This window comes from Orcinus orca, chromosome 1 (genome assembly GCF_937001465.1).
Source record: "Orcinus orca chromosome 1, mOrcOrc1.1, whole genome shotgun sequence".
NCBI lineage: Eukaryota > Metazoa > Chordata > Mammalia > Artiodactyla > Delphinidae > Orcinus > Orcinus orca.
In genome coordinates this window covers 100,281,305-100,292,439 of record NC_064559.1, presented here as the reverse complement: position 1 = coordinate 100,292,439, position 11,135 = coordinate 100,281,305, and the positions used below count along the sequence as shown (strand labels likewise).

Sequence of the window (11,135 nt, the reverse complement as noted above, 5' to 3'; positions counted from 1 at the left end):
AGACCTTGCCTAAGCTGGCGCGCGCGCTACAGCGCACAGAAGGTTAACAAGAGTTGGCTTTGAATGAAGAGGCGGAGACGCGCCCACATTGGTGGAAAGTTATCCAGGGGCGTGGCCTGTGAGTCTCAGCACCCCACCCCCCTCCCCGCAAGTCCCCCCCACCCCCCCGCACTTTGTACCTTTCTCGGCGCGACTGCGAAGCGGGACGGGCCGGGCCCGCCCGGGCCAGAGCAGACCAGACCCCGGGGGCGATGCGGCTGCAGCCCCTGCTGCGGACTGTCCTCTGGGCCGCGCTCCTCAGCTCCCCTCTGCGAGGGGGCTGTGGCCTCCGCCACGAGGTCTACTGGAACTCCAGTAACCCCAGGTAGCAGGGCTGAAACCTGCGGGCTCCGAGCCGGGCCTGCGCGCTCCCGGGCCGGGCGCGCGCCCGACACTCGCACTGTGCGCGGCGCCGCCTAGACCCGGCCGCGCGCCGGGGCTCCTTTGTTTGAGCCGGCGGGGGAGGAGGGAGGGGCGAGGCGTGCCCGGGGTCCCCCACCCCTGCCCGCACGCGCTGGGGGCCGAGAGGGGGACCCCAGCCCCGAAGGCAGTCGGTGGGGTCTCGGAGCCGGCAGCCTGCACCCGAGAGACCTCGGCCTGCACTCCGAGCCCCGCCCCTCTCGCTTCTCTCTTGGTGATCCCCAGCCTCCCAACTGCCCGAGCTGGGGCCGGCGGACTTGAGGCGGGGGGGGGGGGGCTTTACTCTTGTGAAAGAAGGTTACTCCCCTGCTCTCTTGGCCTTCCCTTTGGTGCTACTCTTTCTCCTGATCTCATTCTGTAACTCTGCTTTCATCTCGTCATTATTAGTCCTATTTCTGTGCAGTCTCGGCCCTGCCCTTCTAGCTGAATCACCTTTAGGCAAGTCGTTTGACCTCCCTAACCTCAGTTATCTCATCTGTAAAATGGGCTAATAACGCCTAGTACCCTGGGAAGTCAGGCGGACTAACAGAGGTCATGTGTGTGAAAGAGGTGCAGGCTGCACAGATATAAACTATTATTTATTTCTCTCTCCTGAGCTGCCTGCCTTTGAACGTCGATATTTTTTCCTGTTTCCATCCTCCTCCCCAATTCTCCCTGCCTCCCTCTGCTTTCTCCATCTGTTTTTCTTTCTGGTTTTCACTTAAGACAATCTGTGACGCCGTTTGTTCACTCACATTTATTAAGTGTGTACTCTGTGCCGGGATCTGTGCTAGGGTGCTGGGGGTTAGAGATAAGACCTAGGCTCTGCCCTCTGGGAGCCCAAAGAACCCCTGGGCCAGCAAGCTTCGGGACAGGTCATTACAATACCAATGCTGTGTGATAAGAGCTATCGTTGTCCTCCAACTCTGAATTCCTCACTCTCTGTTCTAGACCAGTGCTTCTGCATCACTTGGAGGTTTTGTTAAAAATGCAGGTTGCTAGCCCCTAAGCCTGAGGTTTCTGGCTCATTCATTCAATCCACAGATATTTGTGGAGCGCTGTCCTTGTGCAAGACACTTTTCCAGGCACTGGGGATGCTGTGGAACAAAATGTACGAAGGCCCAGCTTGTGTCCCAGTAGGTCTGAGCTGAGCCCAGGAATCTGCATTTCTAATCAGAACTCCAGATGCAGGTGATCTTAAGACCACCCATAGAGAGACAGTTGGGGGCCTTTCATAAGTCAAGTTGGACTCTGTGTATGGTGGGGATGCCGGGGGGGGGGGGGGGGGCGGGGGGGAGTGATTCATGCTCTGTTTGATGCTGGAGGGGGACAGCATGTCCCAGGTTTTCCCACCTGTACTGGCTCCCCCAGGCAGGTGGAAGGGAGTCCTGAGGAGGCCAAAGATTGGGGGATATGTGGAGGGGGCCCCCCTCTTCGTATGACACTTGATTGTCCTGGCCAAAAAAAAAAAAAAAAAAGGGAGGTTCCCACCATCCACCCTCTCATTTTTTTTTTTTTTACTATGGCATTCTTTTCAGCATTGAATTGAGGTCTTAAAAGGCAAGCCTTCCTCTTTATGCACCTGTTAATGAGGATACTGTTCCCAGGCTCCATCTCTAGTCTGTGACTGCTCTGTGGGCCCAGATCTGTGCCCCTTGCCTCTGTGCCCCAGCTTCTTCACAGCAGCCATCCACCTAACATTTATCAAGCACAGGTGCTACACCAGGCCCTGTCTTGGGCACTAGGGCTAGATACGTGGGTGGCAGCTCCCACCCAAAAGCTAGGCTGTGGTGAGTGGCCTTCTCACATTTGGGCCATGTGGTTGTAGGCACTGCAGTCCCTTAACCTCTCTGAACCTGTGAATCGGTTACCTCATCCTTTTCTTGCACTCTGTCTCTCAAGAGGTGTCAGTCTGGAGAACTCAGGCCTTCCTAAGCTGCTCCCTCCCCAGCAGGTGGGGGATTGGCTGGCGGGGACCATTGGGAAGGGGTATCTCTGACCCTCGTGCCGCAGGTGTGCCGTGCCATGAGCCCCTCCGCCCTCACCTACCTTATGCCTGCAGGCTGCTTCGAGGAGACGCCGTGGTGGAGCTGGGCCTCAAGGATTACCTAGACATCTTCTGCCCACACTATGAGGGCCCAGGGCCCCCTGAGGGCCCTGAGACATTTGCGTTATACATGGTGGGCTGGCCAGGCTATGAGGCCTGCCGGGCCGAGGGGCCGGGTGCCTTCAAGCGCTGGGAGTGCTCCCTGCCTTTCGCTCCCTTTGGCCCTGTTCGATTCTCAGAGAAGATTCAGCGCTTCACGCCCTTCTCCCTTGGCTTCGAATTCTTGCCTGGAGAGACCTACTACTACATCTGTGAGTGAAGATGGGCACACTGGCTGCCTCCTGGGGAAGGTGGGGAGGGGAATGGGGCTACCTGCCATTGCTAGCAGTCAAGGCAGAGATCCTGAGGGGTGGGGGAATGAGAGGACTGGGAAGGAAGGCTAGGCCTAGGAGGGGGGAGTGGACAGGGGGCCTGAGTCCAGGACCGAGTAGGGGGACATCTAGAGTGAACCAATAGAGAGGAGGGGAAAGGAAGAGGAGCCAGGAAAGAGGACATGAGTAGGGTCACAGATGGGCCCCTAGATGGGGCCCCAAAATAAGGAGAAGCTTTCCAGGGAACTGGAGAGAAGAGAAGCTGGGAGGGTTTGAAACGCAGTCTGAGGCATGCAAACTAGCCTGTGCTAACTTCTTCCTCCCGATTTCCCACCACCCAGCAGTGCCAACTCCGGAGAGTCCTGGCCAGTGCTTGAGGCTCCAGGTGTCTGTCTGCTGCAAGGAGGACAGTGAGTGGGTTGGGGCAGGGGAGCAACCCTTCTGGCTAGTGTGGGGCCCTCAGGAATGAGGGGAGGAGTGGGAAGAATCTGGGAGCATCAAACTCTGAGGAACCTCTTCCCCCCCATTTAGCCTGTGGGAGCCTCCCCTACACAAAGGGAATGGCATCTCCAGGGGCAAGGCTGTCCAAGCCTTAGCTGAACTGGTGGTCTCTAATGGCAACTGGGAGGAGACTTGGAAGTTGGGGCTTAGAGATGATAAGGTGATTATGGGAAGGGATTGGCCAGTTCGGGAGACCCCTTAGAAAGGGGTGGGAGTGAACAGGTAATGGGGAGAGCAGGAAGGAGGCTGCTGAAGCAGGAGGACCCATCAGTGCTACCCCCTCCCCCTCACAGAGCCTGAGTCAGCCCATCCTGTTGGGAGCCCTGGAGAGAGTGGCACGTCAGGGTGGCAAGGGGGGGCCACTCCCAGCCCCCTCTGTCTCTTGCTGCTGCTGCTGCTCCCAATTCTGCGTCTCCTGAGAGTCCTCTGAGCCAAGCGGACCCTTCCTGCCAGCCCCAGGAACCAGAGCCCTCCCAGGACTCCCCGGAGGAGGGCCCTTGCCCCCTACCTGAGCTGGGAGGGCCAAGCCAGACAGACAAGATGGAATAGTGATGGGGGAGGCCAGAGGGTCTGGGGTGACCCTTCCAGGTGCCGGCCTCCTCATCACAGGCTGAAGAGGAGCTGCAGGGGAGCTGCAGACAGCCCTGGGCACCCTGGAACAGAGGCAAGACAAACATAGGGTCTCTGTCAGCTGCTTTGATATTCTCATCCCATCCCCCAGGAAGACTGGGATTTGATGGGATCCGATCCTTGAGCCTGCTGGGGGCCAAGGCGGAAGACCTGGGGACAGGTGATTGCTGGACCAGGTCAAGCAGGAAGCCCAGGCTTGCCATCTGTGCCCAGTGCCCTGTGGGCCTCTTCCCTGGGGCAGCACCTTTCCTCCCCAGGGGGTCACCCACTTGTCTTCTGTGAAGACGGACTTGCCATGAGGTCGAATTTCATGCCAATTTGTATTTTTATAAGTGTCTGGACCAAGCCTTCAATAAACCACCCATCTTTTTGTTGCTTTCCCCAACCTACTGCCCTCTGGCTCCTTCCCTGACACGGCGGGGGCGGTGGGGGGGGGGGACGGGGACTCCCTGCAGCCTCTGCTCTCAGCTTGGCTTGGCCTGACCTCCCTGCCAGCTGTGCCCAGACCATCCATGCCAGGCCTCAGTAGGCACCCTCTGGGCAGTGTGGGGTGGATGCCAGCAGCAGCTGTGGAGCTTGGCACCCTCCACCACCTCCCTAGCTGGCTTCCTGTGCTGGGGAGGGGACAGGTGCTCCTGGTAGCCCACCCACTTGGGGCGCTGCGGAAGCTGTGGCAGCACCAAGCAGGGCCTTGGGGCAAAAGCAAGGAGTAGTAGAAAGACAGCACCTGGGTTTCAGAATGCCTGGGTCCCTGAGAGCTGGGCGTCCCTCCCCCGCCCCAAGGGCAGTCTGGGCGGTGCCTGGCCTAGAACTGGGAAGGTGGGGTCAGATCAAAGCCTCCTTCCCCAGCGGCCTCTTTGTTCTTCGCTTTTATAAGGAGGAGGAGGTGGGGCCGAGGAGGGAGGGCCCCCTTTGCTCTCAGCCTCACTCTGTCTCTTCCACCTCAGGCAGGCAGAGGTGGCAAGGCTATGATCCACCCCAAGACTAACCGGGGTCCTCTTTCTGAACGGTGTCCTGGGTGCAGCCAGGGAAGGGGTGCCCCTTCCCCCGAAGCTATGCCCTACCCGCCCCGGTGCCCCACAGTCTGCACTGGCACCATGCCGGCCCGCCTGGCACCCAGCCAACGATCGATAGGTGGATGTTGTGCTGATTAGCTCGGCGGGGCTGCGGCGGCTAGAGGCGGCGTGTGAACATGCGCGGGGAGGGGAGGGGCGCCGCGGAGGGTGCTGGGGGTCCAGAGACTGACAGACCAGACCGAAGTGCTGGAGACTGCGAACCGCTGCCCCACCCCCTTGCACACCTGGGTCGGACCCCGGTCCCTCTGGGTTGGTTCCATTGCTCTGGCTGAGGCCTGGGATGGAGGACAGCGCCGCGGACGGAGCATACATGAGTGGACCCTCCCGCCCCCCATTCAAGGCCACTTTCATAAAATGCCATGTCTGTAGGTACGTGTGCCTGCGTGTCAGCGCCCTCACCCCAAAACAAGATCCTTAGCGGGGGCGAGGGGCTGGAGTGGAGAGGGTGAAGTCTGAGCTGAAGCATGAACTATGGGCTCGGTCTTCTGGTCCTGAGTTCGAGTTCAGCCTCTACTGTCATCCAGGAGGGTGTCTATATGTCGCCTTGGAAACCGACTGTACTGCTACCTCCGCCCCTCTCCAGTGAAAGCAGAGGCGGCGCAGGCCGGGGATGACTGGTTAGCCTGGCACTGAGGACCGTGCGGGTCACATCCTGCTCCCAGCGGCCCCAGACATGCTCTCTTCGCGGACCAAGCCGGGCCCGCTCGCTCCCGAGTCTGTGGCCGGCGCGCGGATCCGCCGCTCGTAACGCATGTCCGAAAGAGACGCGGGGCCCAGTCGGCTTTCCCCGGCACTCAGACACACGCCCTCACTCTCAGGCAGACGCGCGCACTTGACACAGACACACACCCTCGCCGGCCGCCTAAGCTCCCTGCAGGTGTTAAGGGTGGACACCTGGGCAGCCACGCACTTGGCCTCGGGGCCGGGGTGGGGGGTGGCGGTGAAAACTCAGGCCCGCCGGCCTCAGGCCTCAAGCCAGCCCCTCCCTACACTCACTTTCCTTACAGCCTGGGCCCTGTGCGGACAACTGTTTCAGTCCTGGGGCGCCTTTCCAGCGAGGGCGAAGTCCGCTCATGGGACCTAGACGGGCTGAAGGCTCTGGGCCCTACCCATCAGAAGTCCTTGAGGCGTGTTCCGGGGCGCGGTTCCAGGAGGCTGGGAGACCTGCAGGTTTTGGGGAGTCACTGATCTCCCCAAAGCTCAGCGGCGCTAGATGGCCAAGGGTGGGGCCCTCAATTTGCTGGGCCTGCCCTGGTCTTCTCGGAACGATGCAAAAACTCCCCTCATCTTTGCATCACGCTATCTTGCTGTCCCGAGAACCTGAGAGCCCGAGTCTCCGACCTGGATCCTGCTCCGCACTTTCTGGGGTTGCAAGTCTTTCCCTAGAGGCTAAATCCTGGAGTTTTGGTCTTTTTATGTGACCCCACCCTCTTTTCTTCTTCCCTTTCATTAATCCCTTCCTTCCTTTCCTTATTCATTCATACACCAAATTGTGAGCTCCCAGCGCGTCCTTCTTTTACTCGGCCACACCAGCTGGGGTCGTCGGGGGATCCCCAGCGGTGACGCAGTTGGAGAAGGGCACTCTGGCTTCCAAATAACCAATAGAATCCCGGGGCCTGGGGCATGAGGTCATCAGTGGTGATGCCCATTGGTTCAGGCCTGGACGTGGAGGGGGTCCCCATAGCAACCGACGGTGCGTCCGAGCGTAACGTGGAGAGTGGTCTTTGCTTGTGCTTCGACGGCAGCTTGGGTGGTGCTTGGGATGGGGGCGGGGAGGCCAGGGTGGAGCCCTGTTTCCCAGGTCCTGCAGTCCTAGCCCAGCCAAGCTCTTATTTTTTTTGAGATCATCTTTCTCACTCAAAGTAATGGGCAGTGCCACTTAACCCAGGAAGGTTAGGAGGGGAGTATTGGCAACAGCGTTGGGGTCCTGGGTATGGAGCTGATGCCACCCGGAATGTTAATTATGAGCTCCTCGCTTTCATCTGCATATCGTCTGCATCTCATTTGCATTCTCTTCATTTAAGGTCAAATTGGGCAGACATCTCCACATCCCCAGCTCTGTTGCCTGTCTGTATCCCAAATCTATCCCTTAGTGGCTCTCTAATCTACCTCTCAGTTGTCCAGTTCCTTACCCCACCTCTCCTCCCAGCCTCCGGTCTCTCCATGGGTGGGAAGGGGCACAGCCTAGCGAAAGGAGAAAGGATAAGAAGGCTGCCTCTCCCTCTGGATGTTTGGTGACAGATGGGGAGGGCTGGTCTGTACTGCCTAGAGACTAAATTGGCAAAGAAAATGGTGGGGGGAGGTGCCCCGGGCTGAGATGAGGGTCTCCAGGGCCAAATCACCCACATGCCCGACAGGGTACTGGAACTAGGGATGCCTGCTTCCAGCAAGGGGTAGGCCTGCCCACCTGTCTGGTGCCAGGGCAGCTTCCTTCCTCCAATTAAGCACTAATGAGGTGTCATTAACCCTTACCTTGCCTGCCAGCCCTCAGGTGGTACTCAAATTCATGGGCTCGCACCGAGCAAAGAAGGAGAAAGGAGGGACTTTGAGGAAGCTAAGAGGCAGTAGGGTCAGGGGACCAGCAGACAAGAAGGTGGGACCAGAGGCCTGAGTAGCCTGCACTGGTTATGCTCTGTGTGCTTCTGAGGGATTCTAGGCATGGGTGTCTCACTATCTGAATGCATTTATTCTTCTGTTCATCAATTCAACAATTATTTATTAAGCACCTCACCTACTCCTATTAACTAAATACCAGGCTGCATGCTAGATGCTGAGGAGATACACTTGCATAAGACAGGATCTCTTCCCTTAAGGAATCTTCAGATTACTCTAGAAGACAAACTGGCCAGCAAATAATTACAATACCAAGTGCAAATGCAGTTATGGAACTGTGCAGAAAGTGCTATGGGAGCACAGGGAAGATGGACTGTCAGAGAAGACTTGGGTTTTGAAGGACAAAGTTTATGGCATGGAGGAGTGGTGTAGGACTAACCATGCTTGTGTGTTTGACTCAGTGTATGGGCCCATGTTTAGCTGTGTTTTCAGTACTGCTGGTGTCTGCCCTCCCAGAGCTGTATGTTTCGCATCTGTGTGTATGTGTGTGAGTGTGTATGTGTGTCTGGATTTTCTGTGTCTGGAATCCCTTCTCCCGAACACACATTGTGGTTTCATTACAGATCAGTGTTTGCTGTGACGCTCTGGTGCAGATTAGCCTGAACCTGCCCAGCCCAGGGGAGGGGAAGTGGAGAACTGATGTTGGCTCTTTGGGAAGAGGTGGACAGGCACCATTTTCACACCTCGGGCCCCAGACCCTTGACACCCCAAGTAGCAGCAGGCTAGACAAGGGAGGCAAGGGCTGGGCTATGGCCTAGGGTGTGCCCAGGCCATGGTCCCCTCTGCCCCTGGCTCCTCACAGGAGATGTGGGGGTTACAGCCACCACTCCCCACCAAGATCTCAGGCCCCCTCCCCCAGCCTGTTCCTCTTCTGTCTGTGGAGGAGCAGGCCGGCTCAGGCCTGCCTGCTGGCTCTCTCCCACTGGGACCGGATCCTTTCCAGGGGACACGAGAGGGCTGGGGAATGCTCGGGCCTAGTGGGAGGCCCCAGGTACTCCACCCTGGCCCTGTGCAGCTCTCTCCAGCCTGGATTCTCCCCACCCACTCTGGGGTGCCACTTCTCTGAGTTTTGCCCAGACATAGCCATCTTCGTCAGGGAAGCGCTCAACCAATAGGCAGAGGGTAGGGGCTAGAGCTCTGGCAGTGAAGACTGGCCTGGGGACAGGTGGGGTGAGGAGATGGTGATGCTACTCAGAGACTCTACCCCAATTCCTTCTGTCCCTTTGCAGCCACTTGCTAGAAAGCTAAATTTCGGTGGCAGGAAAGAGAAGAGACTGTGGATCTAAGGAGAGTTTTAGGGGTTAAGGAGAAGCTCTGGGGTCTGAGAAGAAGGTCAAGGACCCCTCCTTGCACACTGCCAAGGATGTGAGCTTCTTTTTGGCTGTAACTTCTCCTCCCCCTCATCCTATCTAATCTTTTCCTATCCCATCCCTACTCCCCAAGCCCAAGGTCACCTCTCCCAACTATGATAGCTATTAAGAGAAGTTTGGAGATGGGGAGGAACAAATGAAAAAGAGAATCTGAAGCTGGTTTAGGTGGGCAGACCTCAGGATAATAATGAGGAGGAGGCCTCCATCAATCAAGCACCTCGTGGGTCCTAAATTCTGTGCTAAGTGCTTCCCAGACATGGATCTTAATCCTCACAACAGCCAGCTCTTCGACGGTGTCATTATCCCCATTTTACAGGTGAGGAAACAGTCTCAGAGAAGTGAGGTGACTAGCACAGCCAGTGAATGGTGGAAATGGAATTCGAACCGAAGCCCATCCTGTTAACTGCCAAGCCCAACTGCCTCCCTCTCAGCTTTTCTAGAAACACATTCAGAGGATCCACACGCACCTCCATTGTAACACCCCAGAGAAGCCTCTCCACTTCAGGCTTCTGAGCTTGCTGGCCTCATTTGAGGGATCAGGGCATGACTAGAATCAGAGGTTATGACACCTTAACCCCACCCACCAAGCCCTGCATTCTAATTTCCTGTGTCCTGGACCACACATCAGTGCACCACGTTCCCTGCTGTCAGTCACGTGTGTGGTTCCATGTCAACTCATGGACATCAGAGCACCATGTAGCCATGCTGACACACACATCACACTTGGAAGTCAGAAGATACGTACATTGCCCTCCTTGTTGGCACCCAGGGTCCCGTGTTAGGACCACGCCAACAGGCTGCCTGCACTGAGGCACACACATGGGCCCTGGGCAAGGTGCGGAACCTGTGAATATTTCATGTCTGGAACTGGCGGCTGCCTCTCCCGCTCACATGCGTGCCTGATCCTCCCTCTCACAGGCTCCTTGTTTATTTGTTTAATGAATTATTTATCTATGGCCCCCCCTTCCGTCCTGGCCTCCCCCTCCCCCAGGCCCTAGTCTCCATGATTTATTGAACACAGCTCGGCTCTGTGGTTGCCACCCGATGTCCCGGGAGCTGCCTTGGGCCACAGAGCCTGAGTACTCCCTCTGCCCTTGACCTGTTCAGCTCCCTGCTTCCTTGGCCCCAGGGGGAGGGGTGGGTGGGGTAAGGCACCACATTCAGAGAACTCCCAAGGGCCTGACTCAGTGCCCCTGGAGAGAACATGGCAGCCAGCAGCATACTGGCAAGCCTGAGGGTCAGAGGGAAATGTAGGCAGAGCCTGCAGGAGAGGAGAAAGAGGCCTGAGGCCCTAGAGAAAGAGGATCAGCCCCATGGAGAGAACCCCAGCTTCCACAGAGGCCCTCACTCTGCAGAGAGGTGTCAGGCAGGGCCCAGGCCTTAGAGTGTTTCAAGCTATAGATTGTAACTGATTAAGGGTGATACAATCAAGGAATCAATTTTCTGGGTCTTAACGAGCTTTGTACTTTATTTAATAAATTTTTAAGAATAGAACAGAAGAAAAATATGAGTGCATCTTCTGTAATACGGGTAAGTATTGCTTCATGAAACATTATTTCAGTTATATGTGAATGTGTGTGCGTCTGTGTGTGTGTGTGTGTGTGTGTGTGTGTACTGTATTGCAAATGCAAAATATACATCTTATTGTGAGTCACAGTCAGGAAAGATTTGAGTCACTATTATAAACTGAGGCCCTAGGCCCCATTGATGGAGGCCTGGGTCCTTCCATGACCCAGATGCCACAGAAAGAGGCTTAGGCCTCAGATCCGGTTCCAGGCCTGTAGACAGTGGCCCAGATCTTTCTTACACACAGAGACCCAAACCCTAGAGAAGTCCAGACCCCATGAATAGAGGCCTATTGACAGGCCTAAGCATTACAGCTGGAAGCACATATCCTATACTCAGAACTGCCACATACAGGTGTGCGGTTTGTGCCTGCCACAAAGGAGCCACCCAAGAAGTAGTACAGGCGATCAGCCCAAGCTCCCTCACTAAGACAGAGAGACACATAGGGCCAGCTCCCACAGAAGGAAGCGGCACCTCTGTTTTTGCACAAAGGCACTGCTTGCCAAGAGATGAACCCTAAGGA

At 56.8% G+C, this 11,135-nt stretch overlaps 1 protein-coding gene across 2 annotated transcripts; it reads left to right on the top strand.

The window, feature by feature from the left end:
• The first annotated feature begins 171 nt into the window (after window positions 1-171).
• On the top strand, window positions 172-4,372 carry EFNA4 (ephrin A4). 2 transcript variants are annotated; one of them, XM_049703613.1, is made up of 5 exons: window positions 183-364; window positions 2,341-2,392; window positions 2,501-2,796; window positions 3,198-3,266; window positions 3,651-4,372. In XM_049703613.1, exons 3-5 carry the CDS (start codon window positions 2,616-2,618, stop codon window positions 3,785-3,787), a joined length of 387 nt encoding a protein of 128 aa, XP_049559570.1. In that variant the 5' UTR covers window positions 183-364; window positions 2,341-2,392; window positions 2,501-2,615; the 3' UTR covers window positions 3,788-4,372. The 2 variants fall into 2 exon arrangements, with proteins under 2 accessions (XP_004284679.1, XP_049559570.1); XM_004284631.3 differs by lacking the exon at window positions 2,341-2,392 and having other exon boundaries at window positions 172-364.
• Window positions 4,373-11,135: the final 6,763 nt, after the last annotated feature.

Coding starts and splice junctions, on each gene's coding strand:
- EFNA4 (XM_004284631.3), top strand. CDS start 252: ATGCGGCTGCAGCCCCTGCTGCGGACTGTCCTCTGGGCCGCGCTCCTC. Junction 2,797..3,197: donor AGAGACCTACTACTACATCT/GTGAGTGAAGAT, acceptor CCCACCACCCAG/CAGTGCCAACTCCGGAGAGT. Junction 3,267..3,650: donor TGTCTGCTGCAAGGAGGACA/GTGAGTGGGTTG, acceptor TCCCCCTCACAG/AGCCTGAGTCAGCCCATCCT.